Below are 21,944 nucleotides of genomic sequence, written 5' to 3'. Positions count from 1 at the left end.
GGGGGGATAGAGAGAAAGGAGAGTACATAGAAAGGGAGTGAGAGAAAGGTAGAGAGTGATGAGGGTAAACAGAAAGAGGTAGATAGAGAGGTAGAGAAAGAGGAGGGTAGATAGAGGAGTAGAAAGGGGATAGAGAGAGGGGTAGATAGAGAGAGGTAGAGAAAGAGAGATAGATAGAAAGGGAGTGAGAGAGCAGGAAGTAGAGAGAGGGGGAGATAGAGAAAGGAGAGTACATAGAAAGGGAGTGAGAAAGGTAAACAGAAAGAGGTAGATAGAGAGGTAGAGAAAGAGGAAGGGTAGAGATGGGGATGGAGGGGATGGATGATGGATGGATGGATGGAGGAGTGTACATAGAAAGGGAGTTAGAGAAAGGTAGAGAGAGGAGGGTAGATAGAGAGAGGTAGAAAGAGAGGAGGGTAGATAGAGAGAGGCAGAAAGAGAGGAGGGTAGATAGAGAGAGGCAGAAAGAGAGGAGGGTAAAAAAAGAGGTAGAGAAAGAGGAGGGTAGAGAGAGGTAGAAAGAGAGGAGGGTAGACAGAGAAAGAGTTAGAGAGGGTTAGATAGAGAGGAGGGTAGATAGAGAGAGAAGTAGAGAGGAGGGTAGATAGAGAGGGAAGTAGAGAGGAGGGTAGATGCAGAGAGAGGAGGGTAGATAGAGAAAGAGGTAGAGAGGATTAGATAGAGAGGAGGGTAGATAGAGAGAAGTAGAGAGGAGGGTAGATGCAGAGAGAGGAGGGTAGATAGAGAAAGAGGTAGAGAGGGTTAGATAGAGAGGAGGGTAGATAGAGAGAGAAGTAGTGAGGAGGGTAGATAGAGAGAGAAGTAGAGAGGAGGGTAGATAGAGAGAGAAGTAGAGAGGAGGGTAGATAGAGAGGAGGGTAGATAGAGAGAGAAGTAGAGAGGAGGGTAGATGCAGAGAGAGGAGGGTAGATAAAGAAAGAGGTAGAGAGGGTTAGATAGAGAGGAGGGTAGATAGAGAGAGATGGGTAGATATAGAGAGAGGTAGAATGAGAGGAGGGTAGATAGAGAGAGACGTAGAGAGGAGAGTAGAGAGAGAAGTAATGAGAGAGGTAGAGAGAAAGGAGGGTAGATAGAGAGGGGTAGAAAGAGAGTGGGAGATAGAGAGATCTTAACTGCCGGGGTCAATTGCGTTCGTGTTAACATGCGTGACCGAGCAACAGCAGCGTTAGGGCACAATGATCTGAGACGGGGCTGCAGAGGTGAAAAGCGGCAGAAATCCAGCGAGGGGAGAGTGAGAGCGAGCGCGAGCCTTGCATGGATAAGAGCAGCGCAGACCCTCCCTTGATGATGCCCTCCCCAAGCACAGAGGACGTGTTTAACATTCAGGTCTGCTAGCGCGCTGCTAGCGGTACAAGGTGCAGCCACAGCCCGCCCGCAAATGAAGAAGGAGAAAAGGGGCGGGTGGAGGCGTTTTCCAGCCAAAAGCGAAACGTTGCGAAATGCTACGGCCTGCAGATGTGTGCATGTCATAAAATTCCCCTAGTCTGGCCATTTTATTCTTTTTTTTTTTTTGCTGCTGCTGTTGTCAGGCCTGCACACCCCTCCCCTGCCTGGAACGAGCGCCCCGTTCGGGTCTGTTGGCAGCGGCTCCGGGCCGCACCGCAGATCTCTGTTTGCCCGTCGGCCGTCCAACACGCTGATAACACTGATCTGGAGCGCCATTAGCCAGATTACAGCAGATTTGAGGGCGAACGAGTAAACGTGCCGCTGGCTCCCTGCTGCATTGAGGCCTGCGCCGGTCTCGCCAAGTGACTTTTCATATTTTCAGGCCGCGCTGGTGTGCGTTTTTTTTTTTTATCCGTTTTAGCTGCAAAGACTCGCTGATTTACCTTTAGTCTCCTTGGTGGAGTTTAATCGCATTAGAGCGCCCAAGACCTGGATCGAAAAGCAAACGAACCAGAAACAACGTGCTTTGCGCATTCTACCTCATCACATGGCGAAGGAAGTTCGAGAAATCATCCTCGAACAGTTTCTATGTGAAATATTAACAATCGGGAAAATAAATCAATAAATAAAAAATGAAGGCAACCAGCCGCAAAGCATTTTTAAGTTCTTTTTCAACTTCATGTCCATATAGTTGTGAAGACTCGTTTTCCTAAATTGTTAGGATGGTTGCCTTGCACTTTTATGTTTTTTTTTTTTTTTTTTTTTTTTTTACAGTGCAAATAGTTAATGAAGAAATGTAGATAATTAGCGAGTAACATCACATTAAGACCGCCTGCCTAATTTTCTCCCAAGTTTCCCTCGGAACAAAGCTAGACGCTGGCAGCAGATGCAGTAGTTTCCCGGTGGACACTTCATGGTCCTTTTTTTTTTTTTTTTTATAACACATACCACAGGTCATCCACCAGGAATTTGGAGGAAAAGTGGTGATCACCTCTACCTCAACCCATGTTCGAAAATACCATTGACATGAAGCTTAGCACATTGTCTGCAAGGATGGGTCAGTAACACCAACTTGGATGACACTGCTTACCAGCAACAGTAACACTTATTTTTATCCTCTCCAGGGCGGACTGCTTGCCCTTCCTTGGACCACTTTTGAATGGTTCCATCTGAAGCTTTGGAGATGCTCTGAGCCTCATGTAACATTTCAACCACGTCAAGTGTCTTACATTTTCAAATTTTTCCTGTTTCAAAATATTAAAGACTGGAGCGTGTTGCTACGAAATATACAAATAAAAACTTATTAAAGAAATAAGCCACAAGAGGCAGTGATTTTTGTCACAAGTTAAGAGCTTTAGTGAGCACAAAAATAGACAAATATGATGAGGTACAAGCCTACAAAACTCCTGCACTTTCACTAACACAACAGACAGACAGACACACAGCTCATTAACATGGTAGCAAACACATGTAATACATATAACGATTGCATTTCAGACAGATTGCATACTTAAGATATTACAATCCATGGTGGGCATGCTAAATGGTCTAAATGAATGTTCACACACGCTCAGTTGTTCGTGTAGCCTTCATAGACCAAAGAAGAATCCATTTGTGAGCTATTAGGATCATAAATTCCTCTTGAGTCTCTGCTTGCCACTGGGCAAAGGTCCTGTTCACACCACCTACAGAAAAAATATGTTCTTAAATTTAGTTCAAATTTCAGTCAGATCGGCAAAAAAACAAGATTTTCGGTTTCATGAAACATTCATGCAACATTTTGCAGTCCAGTTTTTCTTTATTTTTTAAAGAAATAATTACAATAGTAAAAGTGAAAGTGAAGTGATTGTCATTGTGAAACAATGCAGCACAGCACATAGTGACAACGAAATGTGTCCTCTGCTTCACCCTAACCATCACCCCTGGTGAGCAGTTGGCAGCCATGACAGGCGCCCGGGGAGCAGCGTGTGGCACCTTGGCGCCTCAGGATTCGAACCGGCAACCTTCTGATTACGGTGATTCGTTAACCGCTAGGCATCCACTGCCCCGATATGAACAATTTGTTCAGAAACATTCATAGCAAATAGATCTCCAAAGCTGCAGAATTCTATTTTATTTACAAAATATAATGGCAATTTCATAGTTGATTTCTCAATTTGGGTAATTTCCTCTAAAGAATACAGTTCATGCTTCTTTTAGCCACAGGTTTACTCAGCTTAGCATTACTATCAATATCACAATCAATAATATTTAAAATGCACGAAACTGTGCTTCCAGTTAATATTTTGTAAAGTTGATCTATAAGCATTATTGCACTTTATTGTTATTAAATAAAGCATTAAGGAAAATGTGCCAGAAATTATCTAATTAAGATAAGATTTTTACTTATTGCTCCCAAAGCTCATGGGGTGAAAAAATAGCTCTTGATCTGGGACACTCAAAGCTGCAGAGTAAAAATTAGGCTGGAAATGTAGGTGTTATTCTTGACTTTGATAAAGGTTCGCATTTCATATAGTCAATATGCATCCTCGTGCCCCATGATGGAGGATCCTTGTCTATCCTACGCATTATATTTGAAGTCTATGGTTAGAATTATTCTCAAAAAGTAATCCTTTTGTTTTATGCACTGATTTTAAATAGTATTACATTTCCTTCCTGGCACTCAATTATGCTGTGACCATAATGCAGAGATCAGCATTGCATTTATTAGATTAGAGCTAAACAGACACAAAAAGCAATAAAAACAAAATAGTGTGTTCATATTTACATTACATTTACAGCATTTATCAGACGCCCTTATCCAGAGCGTCTTACAGTCTTACTGACTTACAGTCAGTAGGGACAGTCCCCCCCTGGAGCAACTTAGGGTTAAGTGTCTTGCTCAGGAACACAATGGTAGTAAGTGGGATTCGAACCCGGGTCTATTGGTTCATAGGCAAGTGTGTTACCCACTAGGCTACTACCACCCTACATATGCTGCTTCATATGCTCCCTGTATTCACAAAAGGTTAGAAACCACTAAAATTCCTCAAAAGATTAGGACAGCCTGTTCTATAGGAGCATCTCTTTACTCTTTAGTTTAAGATCACAATGGAGGCCTTATCTGATTATTACAAAAATCACCATAACGTGAAGGATCGCTCAGTGTACCTCAATGCAGCATACGCATCAGCATGAGAGGCTCCTTCCCATGAGGCATGATCGATCAGAAGACATCCTGGGAGACAAAAGTACAAAGATAAACAGTAAACGTCAATGCTATTCCCTTTCTGAGTAAAAGAATGTTATTCAAATTGCGGAGTGGAGAGACCTACGTCCCTGAAGAAAATCCACCAGATGGAAAATTAATTGCACTAACAGACCTCTAGTTGTTATTTATGCTATCAATTCTTTATATTGAATACATTTGTTTTCTTTTTGCTATTTAATTTATAATTAAGTACCGCCTTTGTTCAATAGTAATACAATTATAAACAATGCATTACATTATGACATGACCAGATGTCTCTAGTCTGAAAATACGCTCCAAATACTTCTTATTTTTTCACTGTACTCATCGATATTCATACCCATATAAATACGAGCCAGGCTGTACGCCAGATCACGAGCTGCCAACTCCATGTAGCCTGGAGGTCTCTGAGCTGCTGTGTGAACAAACTTCCCCAGGCAGGACAGAGCGGTGTTAACAGCCTCCACAGCAGGCCGGAGAGCAGAACTGCCGTTCACAGCCAACATCTTAGTCTGCAAAAATGCCAACAATATTTTATGTTCTCTTAAGAGAGTGTGTGTGTGTGTGTGTGTGTTAAAATTATTAAATTATTTTGCAGCATTTTCAACATTCTCGAAATTGTTAATGGCCTGCCCCGCTATGATTTGGCCAGGACATGTGCGAACAGAAAAGAGTGGTCTTAATTTTTTTAAATTAATTAATGACTTAATTTATCTGACAATGGCTGTGTTTTTTTTGAGAGCGCTGAAGTGTTTTATTATTATTATTATTATTATTATTATTATTATTATTATTATTATTATTGTGACAGCCCAATCATAATGACACTTACCTTAACATCAGCAAAAAATGAGTCCAAAACGTGTCCTGAAGACTTGGCTGTGCTGCGAAGCACATCCAGTGACAAGATGTTTGTAGTTCCCTCCCAAATACTCAGCACCTCATTTAGAAAAACATTATTTGAATATAAGTCACATCAACCATTCTGGAGTACTGGGACAAAACAGGTCTTGGCCCAAAAAATGTAATGTATTTCAACATTTGTTGAAAATATACATGAAGAACATTTTCTGCCTGTTTTTTATTCTATTAATGTCTAAACTTTCACTGGACCAGATAAGAATGACTACCAAACATTTAAGAACTGCAAAGAAAAAGTTGTTTTTTGATGATATAGCTTGTGATGATAAAAAATGGAAGGCTGCATCATTCATTCATTCATAGAATGATATAGAACCAGGTGTCTCTTATAAAAGGTCAATTCCAGAACCCTTCTAAAATAAACCTAAACAGACATTAAAGCTGAAAATAATTATTCTGAATATCAACTTGATGAAATGTCTACCCACTACAGAACAACATTTACAGAATAACGTATTTTCAATGTTATTTAAATGCATTCAAATAACTTAACCTACATTATACCACTGTTTTGATGGATGCAAATGAATGACTAATGACTTTCTGTGCATAATGTAAATCAGGATGTGAAAGTGGAATTCCTGCATTCCCATGGCCCCAGTGAGATATTCACACCTCAACATGGCAGGAGAGATGAATGCTTTTGGCCTAATAAAGATGTTCTGGTTAAACTGGAGGGGAATGCAGCATTTAACATCTCTCCAGAGGCCCAACACCTAAGCTATCCGCTTCTCAGTTACTAAACAAAAACATAATCAGTATTTTACAGCGCAACAGTACATTTCAGAAATAATCACTTCCATAAGATGGATTTTTCCCCCTGTTGTATTTAATAAATACATCTTCATAATGGTTTTTAAATATGATTTGTTAATAAAAACACACATAATGGATGTGCTTTGTTTTCAACATTATATGTTCTTTGTCTCAAACACAAACATCATTATAAATAGCAACTGAAAGTGTACAACATAAGTAAAAGATTTCCTTCATCCTTTAGGCCAAAATACTATACACTTTTGTGTGCCTGATTGAGTTGACAAAATACAACCCCTCAGCTGTAATTAAAACATAGATTTTAATAATCTACACATTTGATATGATTCAGGCTGATATATAAATACATGTTATATACTATAGCAACAACAATCGTGTGTAGAAAACTCAACTTCATACAGCAGAGGTTGTGGGAATAATGCACAGAAAAGCAATACATTTTAATAAATAAGCAGCTTTGAGATTAAGGTGCACCCACTTTAGTTATATTATGCTGCTGGGGCTTGTTATACAAAATAAATGTTTCCTGAACTTTTGCTGAGGAGTATGAACCAAGTTCATTTACATTATTTATCAGACGCCCTTATCCAGAGCGACTTACAATCAGTAGTTACAGGGACAGTCTCCCTGGAGCAACTTAGGGTTAAGTGTCTTGCTCAGGGACACAATGGTAGTAAGTGGGATTCGAACCCGGGTCTTCTGGTTCATAGGCGAGTGTGTTACCCACTAGGCTACTACCACCCTGTGTTCTATAGAGACCAACAAAACAAGCAAAAACTCCAAAGGCTGTCTAGTCTACCTGTGCATCCCGCAGCATTCGAGGCAAGCCCGTGTCCTCAATGTAACCCTGACCTCCAAAAGACTCCAGTCCTTCGGACACCACAGCAACAGCCTGAGCGGAAGGAGAATGAAAGTTAAAGAAGGTTCTTTTTCTGCTTCAAAAACTGTAGCTGTAGACTTTCAACTTATGTTATGATATCTCAGCGTTTTTTTTTTTTTTCCTTCCTTTTTATTCCCTTTTCATGCTAAGAAATGAACACATTCCGGTTTTCCATAAGAATGAAATCGTTACAAGGCAACTTGACTTCAGATACTCAAATATTTTAATGAAATACACTGGAAATTTGCAGAATTCTAAAACATTTGGATACCTGCTTCCCTGTGTAGAGCTTGGCCACCGTTGTGAGCAGGCGAAACAAATGCACCTCTGTGTCTGAAGCAGTTCCACTTTCCTCTTTACCAAAGAGGCGACACACCTCCATCATCAGGAGGAACGCAGCACGTGTCTCAATCTACAAAAAAAAAATAGGAAGGTATTTAGCACCCGTTTTTTTTTCCCATGATGCGAATAATGCCCACACATACACAAGTAACATGATTTGTTTGAAGAACGACCTATAACTGAAATAAAAAAGGCATAAAGTCAATCATATAAAACCTTGGTCTGTTTAGGACTAGTCCGTACTGTACTATACTTGCCTTAAAAGCTTAATCCAGAGAATCAGTCTTGCTGCATGCATGAAAAACAGAAAACTCAAATGTCTCGAGTGCACAACATTTTGTGCCTAACTATTCTAAGACGAAGATGTAAAAGAAATGGTGCAAATGGTCCTGATAGATACCACATTACTTATAGAAACAGGTTTCTATAATGATTTCCTGCATTTTCACACAGCAAAAGCGCCATTCAGCAACAACTGATGCTTTCGACAACGCACAGTTGGCCAAGCATGAGACGCTAAAAACTGAGAATGAAGCCGGTCTTGCACCACCATGTATCTTTTATTATTCTGTTCCTGTAGCCTCATTTTGCTCTTATTAGGAGGAGTGCCCCCTCTCCCCCCCGAGCATGGACTTCTGCTGCAGCAGCTCTTCTTCTTGAAGGTTCTACGTGCCGTGCATTCTGAGATGCCATTCTCTTTACCTCTGCTGGAGAGACTGGATATTTGAAGTTCTGGTGCCTGGAATGCTTTTTTGTTTTAGATTTTCGTTCACGTCTCATTTGCAAGTAGGGCATTAAAGTCATAAAATATCAACACTGGCTGAGATGCTGCCACCACCAATGGTTCCTCAAAAGATTCCCTAGAAGGCCTAAAAGATCACTTAAGAGATTTTCTTTCAGTGAGCAAAAACAATTTGCATCATGGCAGCCGCTCTTGTGATGCATTGCTGCTTGAGAACGGCGAACGTGCTCTTTGAAGTGCTGGAGTGGCTGACGCAAGGGGGGTTGAGTCTCAGGAGAGGCAGAAAGGTGAGCGCAGCAGGCTTGATTAAAGGAATGCCCTCTTTCAAACAGACCTTGGCAGGTGGAGTAGACAATTTTACTAGGCAACGTCTCACAGCCTTCTCCCAACTGCGGAGCCCTCTTTACAAGAGGGACACTACTCAAGATGAAATCTGAGGACTTTGTTGTGACTGCTTTCAACTCATTTACCTAAAAGGTCCTTTGCTCTCTACTCCTCTCCTTGTCCAAGAGCAGGAATGAATTTCTGATTATTCGTGTAAAGCAGTGTGTGTTGTCTTGAATAAAGTCAATGGATATTAAAAAATGGGATATTTAAATTATTATCATTTTCAATTAGAAAAGGAATTATTATATAAAAGAATTTCTAAAGATAGAATTTTGTACAGCACTAAGTAAAATCCAAAACAGAAACAGTCAACTAAATCTGGAGAAATTGCACCACTGGGTGGTGAATATACTCTGCAATTACACTGAATCTTTTTCCAGATTTTAAAATAGGATGGAATTCTTAAAAGAACTATTTTGTTCAATGGACTTTGAAAAACTTGATTTTTCACCACAAAAATCCTACACATCATTGGCTGAGATTTGTTTTGTGACCAACTGCTCACCTCCATTCTGGCAATGGTTTGAACATGCAAAGGGTGATCCTTCAATAACTTTCCAAAAGCAAATCGCTTTGTTGCATAATCCCGACTCAGCTGAATTATTCTGCAGACAAAATTTTTTTTTAGCAATTTATTACAAACAAAAACAATTACCAGTACCAGTCATTAAAATCCTCACATAAAAAAAATCAATCAGCCATAGCTGTACCTTCTCATTGCAGCCACGGCAGACACGGTGTTGTGGATTCGTGTAAGGGTTAACATGTTGGCGATGGTTGCCACCCCTCTGCCTTCAGGTGATACCTTAGAATTTAAAATAAAAAAAGACCTGGCATGAGTTTGTCTTGCACAACATCCTATGTGTTATCAGTCACACAGTTTTACTTTCTGCAGTTAGTTAGCTGTGAGACTGAAGTTTGTCTTCTGTCTCACCACTGGCCGAGATAAATATCTTAGTTATCTATATAAAAGGAAAAACACAAATCAATATTCAAGTGTGGCAATTCACCTAGGTACACTTCTGAACAGCTCATCTTTAAAACAGGCAATTTCAATTAATGAAGACGCGAATTAAGTTATTTTGCTATTTATATTATGTGAGCTGGGGTACAATGGCATGCAATGTGTGCAGTGAGTCAGGTGCCCTGAGGAGAACCAAAGCTGCCTTCAAAAGAATACAGAATATTTCATTACTTTTATTTTATTTCTAATGTTAGTCAGTCAGTCAGCTAAAACCTTCTGATCAAATCCACACCTCCTGGCCAGACTAATGTGATCTGACCGAGGCTTTCGCGCAGTAATGCATGTATATTCCTGCTCATTATTATGACGCCTGATCTGATCAGAAAATGACTGCAAATCTGAAAAAGAAAGTATAAATAATACAATATTCTGTAGTTATGCACGCGGAATTGCACTGACCAGATGAGCTGGCAGATCATACAGCAACAGTTCCGCTGTGGGCATCTGCCGTGTGCCAAGCTTCTCTTTCAACCGCTTAACTTCAATTCCATTCAGGCGCCCAAACTGATCCCGAACTTCCGCATAGAAAAGAGAGAGACCTGCACTCCCCTAAAAAGTATGAAAAGTATAAAAAATTTATATATATATATATATATATATGTGTGTGTGTGTGTGTGTGTGTGTGTGTGTGTGTTATATGCCAAAATTATTTCAGAACAACATATTCATTGTCAGTACATGCCTTCTGTAATATTAATAATTTCTTTTGTCCAAGATGACATTTGAAAGCTACATATGTTGTATTTCTTTTGAACCTGAACAATCTGTCCATGCCCGTCAACGACCCGTGCCAATACGAGCGCCATGTCTGCATCTGTTGCAGAGGTGAACCATTTAAACCCACGCAGTCTGTAAGTTCCGTCAGGTTGCTGGAAGGCAAGGGTCTCAGTCCCACGAGCTGAAGGAAAAAACAAGTTGTCGACCCTCCAGTCCTGCTTTTCTTACCCCCCCCCCCCCTTTCCTATCTAATCACAAAAAGTCAAATTTACCAGAAAAGTTAACTAAACCTATGACACCCTTAAAAAGCTTAACCTAAATTACAGTGTTTGTTACTCCAAGTTTGCGCAGCCCAAGCTCGAGGGACATCCTTCCACAATGTGTCAATCAGATTTCAATGACTTTTTCCAAAACTTTATATGTTTATTTCATATTCCAAAACTTTTCAAGGTCTGGAAAATTCTCTTTTCAAATTCCATGACTTTTCCAGGTCTTTAATTACCATACGAATCCTGGTAAATGTTACGTCTCACCCACCTACATCTGATCCACCTTTCCGTTCAGTCATCCACTGGCCAGAGGTCCAGAAGCGCTTAGGATCACGAGAAGTCAGTCTTTGAAATGCCTCATCCACAGGCAAAGAGCGACCCAGAGACTGGCGCAAAACAAGGAAAAAATATGTTAATATAAATCAAAGTGTTTAACTGCAAGAAATGTAGCTCACTGTGTCTATGCTGCACAAACCTCAATAACTTTTGCTGCTCCATCGGTCATTGCCAGAGGGCAGGTGTAGAGTCCAGCAGAAGGTGCATAGAGGTAGAGCTTAGACATCTGGTATACACGACTAGAAAAGATTTCAAATCAAACAGAATAAATCTTTTTTTTTTTCTCCATTCAAACTGTGAAAGTCAGTCCATGATTTCTGCAATAACATGCAAAAACAACTGAGGAACTAATTATCAAGATCGAAGAGTTGAAGAAATAGCCAATAGCATTATATCACCTCCTCGGGAGGCGGGTACAAAGATAGTAAGGACCAATCTGATCAAATTTGGACACATAAATGCTTGGCACATAAATTAATGCTGCGCCCGAAATCGCATACTACTTGAGTAGGCACTACATTTGAATGACATTTTTATATTTTACACTTGAAAAGAGCCATTTCCCGGCATGTTTTGAATATGACGCCGCCTCTCCCTTTGGGATAGTACAGAATTTGGCTGGAAGTAGTCGGTCATACGGTACTTCTTGTCTACTGTTTTTCAAATACTGAATATGAATTCACCACTCAGCATGTCCAGTTCCAGCCCGGTGTCGGTGTCCAGTCCGCACGCGCAGAAGTACAGCGGCAGTACAGTGCCTACTACTCGCCTCGCATACTGTTTTTCACATACAATATGTCGTGTGTCAGCCATGAGTTGGGACCAGCATGCCTTGCGGGTGAGATACGCGCCAATGGTACGAGCGCGCCTGGGGACTGCAAATAGTTAACCATGTAACGGGTAAATGTGTTCAGTTGGGGTTCGGGATGTGTGTGTTATGTGGATTTAATGTAGTGTGTGTAAGGGGAGAAACTTTACACCGGGACGTAGTTGTTGGAGGAGATGATGAGACGCCTCCCTGTTATTTTGAAGCCAGAGGAGTAGGTTTTGGCTGTTGGCGCCACCTACTGGCTTCCGTTCAATTAAAAGCGTTATTCCGAAACCCTCATGATTGAGCCAATTTCTCCCTTCCTGACCTCGCGGTGATGGCTCGTCACAATAGTATATATAGTATGCGATTACGGACGCAGCATACATTTCATTTATCGCAACTCTTTGCGATACCAATATCGCGTATACTTTTATCGCGATAACAGTCATTTTTCGATATATCGTGCAGCCCTAACGGGAAGTCACCCACACACACTTACGGTAAATTCAGAGATACCAATTCACCTTCAGAGGAAACCCACGGGGAGGTCAGAGCAGGGAACTGAACTCACAACCTCAGATATTTGAGCCTCTTTTTTTATACAAGGTATTGAAAAATGAATCTAATATTCCTCAACTTATCTAGTTGGCTTATTTAAAAAAAAAAAAAAAAAAAAAACTCACCTCCACTCTCCAAAACATCTTTCGTAACCAGCAGCCACAAAGCCCTCCTCAGCAGAGACCTCCTTCATGCGGGTCCAGGCCGAAGAGGTAAGAATACGATCCACCCTATTGCCCCAAGCATCAAAATGCTGTAAGCGAGGAGGATGCTCCTCACATTCATGTCCCAGAGCATCTATTTCATTCACAAGACGTTCCCCAAATCTTGACAGGTCTTCTTTCACTTCCTGATTAAAAAAAAAAAAAGTCAAAATGCAGCCAGAGGCCACAGCATTATTTTCACTACATGCACATCACTTCACAACATGATCCACACATGAAGAGAAAAACAAGACCCATTTGTTTCCACTTCAGACTCTGCTGCAAAGAAAAGGACCTTTGCACTATATGTGATGAAACTTGATTTATACAATACAGGTGCCATGTCGTTATTTCTCCAGATGGCGTATAATGAAACACTGGCTCACAAACTCAGTTTCCCAACAATCATTTACTAGGTACGCATGGAAACAGTTATTTACCGGAAGGATAGTCTTTGAAAACAAGCTCAGCGAGCAATATAGTTGGAATATATACAAAGACATTCAAAAGGCAGTAGTGGCCTTGAGGGCGAGGAATCGCCTACCCCCCCCTCGTAATCAGAAGGTTGCCGGTTCGAATCCCGAACCACCGAGGTGCCACCGAACAAAGCACTGTCCCCACACGCCTTTCCTGGCTGCCCACTGCTCACCAAGAGTTGTGGTTAAAAGCAGAGGACACATTGTGACAAAAAAAACACATAAAAAAAAAACGTGAATTATATATATAATTTTATAGCTTTATGCCCCTCACCGTCGACGGAAAGTGCCTCCGCAGGTAACTTTGCAGCAGGGCGTCCTCGCCCACGGGGTTCCTCAGGAGAGGCTGGTCCTGGAAGAAGGAGCCCACCGCGGACCTGGAGAAGAGCGACTGGGCCGAGAGCTCGGCGGCCTCGTCGCACGGGCCGCTCCGAACGGAGCTCCTGTAGGACGCGCTTTGCGTGCACAAGGCCCGCCGGGGTCTCGCCAGCCGCCCGACAGCCCGGAGAGCCATGGCGGATCTGGAGAGGTGAAAACAGCCCACCTTCACTCGGCCTGTTACGCAACGACGCAGCTCGCCGACTGGGTGAAAGGTGACACCCACATTATACAGTCCCAAAAAGCCATTGTAGAACGAACATTTATCGACACACAATAAAATAATCACAGCAACACAATAACTGTCTCATTATTATTATTAAACGGTATGCAAAATATTAAGCTTATAGGTGGCCAAACTCTCTATGTGAACGGAAACAGTCTGTCTCGTTCGGTGCGTATTACTTCTCCTCTTATTAGAGATTTAATAAATAAAATAAGCCAATACAGAGTCGCTGCGTGAAGTTGTTTACATTCTGTACAAGCAACGTCGCACCTCGCAAGAACTACTACTTCTTCTTCTTCTTCTTCTTCTTCTTCTTCTTTTCTTGTACTGAGAACACAGCGCACATGCGCAGTGCTGCCCCCCGCTGGCTGGGCTGACAACATCCGTCTCAGGGCGGACCCTGCTGTGGTCACCATGAGCACATGAGGCCAGTCACCTCCTACATTATTGTCTAGAGTTGTCCAACACTGCGACTTCCCCATGCTGGTTTATAACGACGAACTGTTGTCCCACATGAAAAATCCCTAGGAAAAAATCAGTTTTTTGGACTTTCCACTAGATCTAAGTAAATGTAAACGCGTGCAACGTAACTGAAGACATCAGAAACAGATTTTGCACATTGTTACATGTAACCACTGACCCTGGGTTAAGGAAGCGGCCCTGTAACCAGAAGGTTGCCGGTTCGAATCCCGATCCACCAAGGTGCCACTGAGCAAAGCACCATCCCCACACGCTGCTCCCCGGGCACCTGTCATGGCGGATGAAGCATTTTGTTCTGTCAGCGTTTGCTATGCAGTGCTTCACAATGAAAATCACTTCACCTTCACATCACTTCCACCCTAGCCTCCCCCTAGGCATTGGATAAAGAGATTTAGTAGGAGAGTAGTTTAAATGGCATCCATAAGGATCCATAACAAGTCCGGTTGCCAGTGAAACCTTATAATTTATGGATGACTGAGAAACTTCACAGAAGTTTAAATGGCCTCTTTTTCATGGCCAAACAGGTAAGTTAATTTTTATACATTTACATATGGTGACAGCAAGGGTGAACAGAAGAGCAGTAATTCTTTTGTTGGAGAACTTGGCTAACTTAAAATTTACATTTATATTTACATTTACAGCATTTATCAGACGCCCTTATCCAGAGCGACTTACAATCAGTAGTTACAGGGACAGTCTCCCTGGAGCAACTTAGGGTTAAGTGTCTTGCTCAGGGACACAATGGTATTAAGAGGGATTTGAACCCGGGTCTTCTGGTTCATAGACGAGTGTATTACCCACTAGGCTACTACCACCCTACCAACAAAACTAACCTTTTGGCAACGTTTTATATATATATATATGTGTGTGTGTGTGTGTGTGTGTGTGTGTGTGTGTCAATAAAGGCCGAATTAGTTAGTGCTTGCTATTGTGTTCCTTGGCGGTCCAGACTTCAGCATATAAAACAGCAGCTGACTCTGCGGGGGTCAAAAGCCACGTCGAGGGGTCAAGGGTCAAGGTTGGTGAAAAGAGCGGGGTCCTCGCTTCTCATGGACCTCGGAATGCGGCCAGACAAAAGCCCGGCCACGTGACCCCACGAAGCGCGGACCCACGAACCACAAGACGCGCGTCCCCGCCCTCGTTAACACGCCATTCGAACCGCAGACTAGAAGACAGGGGACCTCCAGCCCGGTGCCGCTCGGCCGCGGGTGATTTACGGGCGTCTTCCCACCGGAACGGCCGGCCTTTTGATGTCTTTACGACGTTTGTCCAGTTGCGGGTCGGGGGAGGGTCGCGGCGCCGCCACCTCGCCCACTCGTCGCGCTCCCGCCGAGTTCTTCATCTCATTTATTTCGGACGGCGACCTAAAGCAGCGACGATAATAACACGCTCGCAACGGAATGAAAGCGACGCCGACGGCGCGGTGATGGACCTCCGCGCCCGACGCGCGCCGCCGCGTTGCGCGCGTGCCCGCGGCGCGCTCCTCCGCGCCGTCGCCGTGTCGCTCTGCCTCCTGCACGCCCGCGCTCCGCCGGGGACGGAGGCCGCCGGCCATCCCGGCGTCTGTCCCAACGAGCTCAACTCCAACCTGTGGGTCGACGCGCAGAGCACCTGCGAGCGGGAGTGTGTGGCGCACCAGGTAACGCGGCCCCGGGTCGCGTCTCACCGGAGGACCGCGACAAGTTTGCATGCGCGTTCGTTCTGCCCTGCGCAGCTCGACGTAGAGCTGCGGAAACTGTCATTTACCTTTAAATGTTTGCCAAACGAGGCATGCAAGAGGCCTGAAGCACTTATATCTCTGTTTAAATGTAGAGGAGGGCGTAACTGCAAGAAACGCCGACGTTTATGAGGAATCGTGCAGCATCCGAGCGGAAATTCCCTGATGGCCCGCAAGGTGGAGCCTTGCAGATACAAATACTTTTTTTTTTTTTTACTTCCGGCCTGCCAATCCTGTCAAAATTATTAATCCTTAATTAAGAGATCATTTCGGACTGTTCAACTAATTATATGGTAGTGGTAGTAGGGTGGTAGTAGCCTAGTGGGTAACACACATGCCTATGAGCCAGAAGACCCAGGTTCAAATCCCTTAGTTGCTCCAGGGGGGACTGTCCCTGTAACTACTGATTGTAAGTTGCTCTGGATAAGGGCGTCTGATAAATGCTGTAAAAGTAAATGTGGAAATAGTACACAGTCAATTAAGTGAATGTCACTGAGTAATGTAAAGGACTTGACATTGAAGTGATTGTGAGTGGAAAGGTTCCAAAGTGTGTGTGTTTGGTGTGTCAGAAGTTCAGAAGCCTGTTTAACTACATCAGTTTTAACATTTGCACTGACAATCTTGGCAAAATATGCAAGCGTTTGGGCTGAAGTTCATCAACGTTATTTTTTTTGTACATTGGGTTGTTTGCCATCCAACAGAAACCTATGCCAGGGCCTGGATTTGAACCCCTGACCTTGGAGGTGTGAGGCCACAGTGACGTTCTGCCCTGCCCATCCTGAGGGGATTTCATCTTGAACAATTATTCCTACAGATATTACCTCCACCACCTTATATATTTTGATAATATTGTTCCTGAACTGTGCCACATGTCCCTCCTGGTGGATGGGTCCGTTATCAATCATTTAAATGTACATTTACGGTATTTGGCAGACGCCCTTATCCAGAGCGACTTACAACATGCTTTCAAGTTACCATCAATGAAGTGATCAGTTCTGGTTCATTAGGGCCCCCAACGATTAATACAATCTTTTTATTCACTCTTGTTGTAGATTCTGTACATAAGTTAGACAATAGGAACGTTACAAGTTAATCTAAATATTCTCGAAAGAGGAAGGTCTTGAGCTGCCACATATACACTCACCTTCCACAACCTACCCATGCAGGGTTGTGGCTGCCGGAGTCCATCCTGGGACGCTGGGCACAAAGCGGGCACGACACAGTAACACAAACACAATTCAGAGTCACCAATTCACTTAGTGTACATGCCGGTGGACAGTGGGAGGAAACCAGAGAACCCAGAGGAAAGAGAGCATGCAGGGCAGTGGTGGCCTAGCAGTTAAGGGAGCGGCACCATAATCAGAGGGTTTGAATCCCGATCCGCCAAGGTGCCACTCTGCAAAGCACCGTCTCCACACACTGCTCCCCGGGTGCCTGTCATGGCTGCCCACTGCTCACTCAGGGTGATGGGTTAAAAGTTGAGGACACATTTTGTTGTGTGCAAGTGCCTCACTTTCACTTCACTCCACACATGTGAACAATTGAATTGTGAGGTCACAATGATATGTCCAATGATATGAAAATTTCACATTTCACATTGCAGTGGCTAGAAATGGCCTAAAAAAAGTACCTCCACTGATCGTCATGGCTTGAAAACGTGTAATCGGTGACTGGTTGTAAAAATGAGCACAAATGTGTTTTTTTTTGTTTTTTTTTGTTCCATCATGAGATACGCTGAAGAACCAGCGGGTTCATTTGATTTTTTCTGGTTGGTGAATGCTGTCGATGACGTAATTTCCGCGAATGCCCCCTCACTTCTACAGGCCGCTCTCCTCCTCGCCCCGCCTTTCTCATTATCATTTAAAGCTACAGACACAGAAACGGCGAGTCCTGCGACTGGCTATAAGGGGCTGTAATTCTGCACCAAGTCTGAATCTTGGAAAGAGACTTCAGATACAATCTCAAAACCAAAAAAATCCTGTCATGTTGGACCGTTACTACTGTACATTAATGCTATGAAGGTGACCATTTTACAATTTAGTGTATGTGTAGTCTAAATAGCCCGTCTTAGCTTGGTAGCATATCACACTTGCCTAACTTGGCACACTTTAGCCACATGCTACACAAACGCATCAGTATTCTGTATCAGACAGAACACAAGCGGGTGGCGCGGGCTGATAGGCGGGCATGGTGAGCTTCAGCACCACCAGCAACTGTAAGCTCTAATGTTTCGAGAATCTATTAATCTATTAGGGCATTGGATTGACAAAGTTCTGTGGATGCAGAATGAAACGTCTCTACATTAAAGAAAGAAAGTCCAGTTGCCGTGACTCAACTTTCAGATGTTTCGTTGTGTAGCATTCGAGTGAAATAATGTACCTCATATTTGCCTTCTAGGCCCTGTGCGTAACTGAGGTCATGACGATACCAGAGGATCTATGTGCCCTGCATGGCATCTTTTTAAAGCTTCTGTTTGTAATGTTATTATAACTACCAAGTATATAGATGTTCCACCTTTGCAACTGCACCTAAATTCTATAGATCCCTAAACGTTTGAAACATGTTTTCATATGCATGTCACATGTTTACATGGGGTGATAATATTACTTGATATAAATAATAAATAACGTATATTCTTTTCTATGTATTAGTGTCTGTTTTTTTCTGTATAGCTGTTTCTGCCGTGAAAACTGCCACTGTGTTATTCTAGTGCCAAACAATGAAGACAAACAATGACAGATAGTATGTCAGCGTTAAATGGTGTGCCAATATTAGCTACTAAGCATTTTAGTGATTCTCATTAAAAAAAAAAAAACGAATCAAAAGTTTACACACTTTGTATTTTCCTATTTGATATACTTGTGAAACCTTTACTAAGCGACTTGTAAAACCTGTGTTTGTTTTCCAGGACTGTGCAGAGTTTGAGAAGTGTTGCACGAACGTGTGCGGACTGCACAGTTGTGTGGCGGCACGCTTTGCTGATGGCTCCCCAGTGGGGCCAGCTGGAGGGCCCCTAATTGAGGGCCACAGCGCAACTGCCAGTTGCCACGGATTTATCTGTAGTCAGCAAGGCGCCACGTGCGACATCTGGGAAGGCCAGCCGATCTGCAAGTGCCAGGACCGCTGTGAGAAAGAGCCGAGTTTCACGTGCGCCTCTGACGGGCTGACTTACTTCAACCGCTGCTATATGGACGCCGAGGCTTGCATCAGGGGCGTAACCCTCACGGTTGTAACGTGCCGCTATCACTTAGCAGGGCCGCACACTAGCCCGCTGCCGTATGACACCACCACGCATCCGACCCCAACGGCATTACAGGAGGATCCCCTCCCACCAACACTCTACAGCAACCCTAGCCATCAGTCTGTATACGTGGGCGGGACGGTCAGTTTCCACTGCGACGTGATCGGTGTCCCCAAACCCGACGTCACCTGGGAAAAGCAGTCCGAACGACAAGACAGGATCATCATGAGGCCGGACCAAATGTACGGCAACCTTGTGATCACCACCATTGGACAGCTTGTTGTCTACAATGCCCAGTTGTGGGACACTGGCATTTATACTTGCATTGCCGGCAACTCGGTTGGGATTTTACGCGCCGACTATCCGCTATCAGTCATTCGCCGCATGGAAGATGACTTCCTGGACGACCTGGAGACGAGCATGACTATGGGTCCTCCGTTCTCGCCCGCAGACTGCCTCGCGGAAGCGGATCGCGGGGACTGCGGTGAGCATGACATTGAATGGTATTATGACAGCAAACATGGAAGCTGCTTGACTTTTATAAATGGAGGATGTAGGAGCAGTCGGAACCGGTTTGAGACCTACGAGGAGTGCCGCGTGTCCTGCCAGCGAGAGGGCATCGGCATTTGTTCGCTTCCAGCTGTTCAGGGTCCTTGCAAGGCTTGGGAAGCATGGTGGGCATACAACTCTTTAATGAAGCAGTGCCAGGCATTTGCTTACGGTGGCTGTCAAGGCAACTCCAACAGATTCCGAACAAAAGCTGAATGTGAATCCAACTGTCCGCAGCCGAAGGGTCGTCCCTGTAGAACTTGCCGGGTGAAAAGCAAAATGATCCCGAGCTTGTGCCGAAGTGATTTCGCAATAGTTGGGAAACTCACTGAGCTAATTGAGGACCTTGATTCTGGCATCGCTCGCTTTAGTCTGGAAGAAGTTCTTCGTGATGACAAGATGGGACTTAATTTTTTTAACACGCAGCACTTGGAAGTGACACTTAGTAAAATGGACTGGACGTGTCCCTGTCCAAACATAACAGTTGACAATTCCCCCCTTTTAGTCATGGGGGAGGTCCAAGATGGCATGGCTGTGATTCATCCAGATAGTTACATACGCGCAATCTCTGAAAGACGCTTAAAAAAGATTCGTGAGGTGCTAGAGAAGAAGACTTGTGACATATTACGACGGTTTCAGGACTAGGATCATTAAACGTATCTTCTCATCTGAACACTTATGAATCAGAATCTGAATAAATGAATAGGAAGATCTGAGAGCTTAGATGTTGAATTACTTATCTGTGTCTTTTTTGCCAAAAAAAATGAACAATAAAGCCAAAAATGTATTTAGAGTGTATATTAATATGTACGGAAGCAAATATCCACTTACTTTCTTAGCTCTATAATAACCTCAAATGTTGTCACATAAAAAAGGCTTAATGAGATTTGAAAGTAGTGTGATAAAACAAATAAGGCTTAATAAGATTTTAATGTAGTGTCATAAAACCTTGTATTTTCTGTATTAGAAACATCTATATTTGTACTTTTTTACTATAAAGATGTGAATTCTGTGGGTGTTTGTTTGTGTGTTCTTATTTCTCAGGTTCATCTTTTTTCAGATGTTCAGAAACTCTTTTTAAATTTTAAATTTAAAGTTACATTTTAAAGATTTTTCTCACTGTCAATATCACATTGACATGCAGACAGATCAGTGTGCTTAATAAAATAACTGGGTATGAGCATTTATGTTTTTTATCAGGGGAAACAACTTTGCCTGGCCACTGGGTAAATCGGTTTCTCCTGTATTTTAGCAATAGAAGTGAAATCATAGAGAGTATTTCATTGTTAATATCCCATACAGATTGTAGACAGATTTGTGTGCATTCAAGTAGTACCTGGGAATAATTTTTTAATGTGTTACAGCAGGGGAAACTATTTTACCTGGCCACTGGGCAAATCTGTTTTCCCTTGTATTTTAGCAATGACAGTGGGGTATTAGAGAGTATTTTGCTGTCAATATCACACACACCTACAGACAGATCAGTGTGTTGTAAAGTAGGCTTTTTGGGTTATTGCAGGGGAATCTACTTTTTGTGTTTTATGAAATGAAAAGCATGTTTCTCTCATATATGTGCCACATTAATAATGTTTTATTGGGTATGTCACTGTCTATATAACCTATATGCATCGATTAATCAGTGTAGCCAATCAAGACCTTTTTTTGGATCAAATTTTCATTAAGTATTAACATCGGAAAAAACAATTCAGAAACTGGAACATAGAATTTCCATATAGAAAGAACACAGCCCCTGAATCTCTCTCTCTCTCTCTCAATGAAAAAAAAAATGAATACAAATACAAATGGTATGAATTTAGGATCTCGGAAGAAAAAAAAAAAAAGTATTTACAAAAACTACACATGTTCTTTAAACTACAACGTAAGCTGCATCCCATGCACGTAAGGCTTTCTGGCTGACACCACGCATTCGGCCCACAGATCTTTCCATCTTTACTATATCTAAGAATGAGTTGGCCCACTGCTGCCAGGACAAACAACTCCACTCCAAACTCCTCCGTGAGCACTAAGCCGCAGTCTTCCTGGTACAGGCCTCCTCATAAGCTTGCAGCCGAAGTTAAGTCACCAGACTGGGGGCGGAGCCAGCAATCAGAAACTCCTCCTCTTCAGGCCCTAAAAAGGAAAACACACACAGGCAGACAAGCAGAGCGATCCCCATTAACACACTCCCTGGCGTCCCACCCTGATAGGGGTGACAGTAGCCTAATGAGATCAACAGTAAGGTCACAGGTTCAAACCCCACTTACTACCATCGTG

General features: G+C 42.9%; 2 protein-coding genes across 2 annotated transcripts; one reads left to right on the top strand and one right to left on the bottom strand.

The window, feature by feature from the left end:
• Nucleotides 1-2,739: 2,739 nt before the first annotated feature.
• On the bottom strand, nt 2,740-14,188 carry LOC114786487 (acyl-CoA dehydrogenase family member 11). The gene is made up of 15 exons (XM_028973641.1): nt 13,954-14,188; nt 13,354-13,600; nt 12,526-12,749; nt 11,171-11,270; nt 10,964-11,081; nt 10,465-10,607; nt 10,109-10,258; nt 9,396-9,490; nt 9,191-9,290; nt 7,486-7,626; nt 7,134-7,226; nt 5,469-5,576; nt 4,977-5,148; nt 4,558-4,624; nt 2,740-3,092 (listed from the first exon to the last, which is right to left on the bottom strand). Exons 1-15 carry the CDS (start codon nt 14,163-14,165, stop codon nt 2,978-2,980), a joined length of 2,085 nt encoding a protein of 694 aa, XP_028829474.1. The 5' UTR covers nt 14,166-14,188; the 3' UTR covers nt 2,740-2,977.
• A 1,151-nt stretch (nt 14,189-15,339) lies between these two features.
• Nucleotides 15,340-20,601, top strand: wfikkn1 (WAP, follistatin/kazal, immunoglobulin, kunitz and netrin domain containing 1). Its single transcript, XM_028973642.1, has 2 exons — nt 15,340-15,802; nt 18,789-20,601. Exons 1-2 carry the CDS (start codon nt 15,590-15,592, stop codon nt 20,313-20,315), a joined length of 1,740 nt encoding a protein of 579 aa, XP_028829475.1. The 5' UTR covers nt 15,340-15,589; the 3' UTR covers nt 20,316-20,601.
• Nucleotides 20,602-21,944: the final 1,343 nt, after the last annotated feature.

The sequence above is a fragment of the Denticeps clupeoides genome, chromosome 3, assembly GCF_900700375.1.
Source record: "Denticeps clupeoides chromosome 3, fDenClu1.1, whole genome shotgun sequence".
Taxonomy (NCBI): domain Eukaryota; kingdom Metazoa; phylum Chordata; class Actinopteri; order Clupeiformes; family Denticipitidae; genus Denticeps; species Denticeps clupeoides.
Note: the sequence above shows the minus strand (reverse complement) of the source record. Positions and strands in the feature narration are given on the sequence as shown.

Bases quoted from the DNA above. Each gene is read 5' to 3' on its own strand.
- LOC114786487 (XM_028973641.1), bottom strand. From the start codon at position 14,165: ATGGGGAAGTCGCAGTGTTGGACAACTCTAGACAATAATGTAGGAGGT. The intron at 11,082-11,170 runs GTTTGTGCAGCA...GTTTTGCGCCAG, and splicing joins GAGCAGCAAAAGTTATTGAG to TCTCTGGGTCGCTCTTTGCC. The intron at 5,149-5,468 runs GTAAGTGTCATT...GCATTTTTGCAG, and splicing joins CATTTTTTGCTGATGTTAAG to ACTAAGATGTTGGCTGTGAA.
- wfikkn1 (XM_028973642.1), top strand. From the start codon at position 15,590: ATGGACCTCCGCGCCCGACGCGCGCCGCCGCGTTGCGCGCGTGCCCGC. The intron at 15,803-18,788 runs GTAACGCGGCCC...TTTGTTTTCCAG, and splicing joins GGGAGTGTGTGGCGCACCAG to GACTGTGCAGAGTTTGAGAA.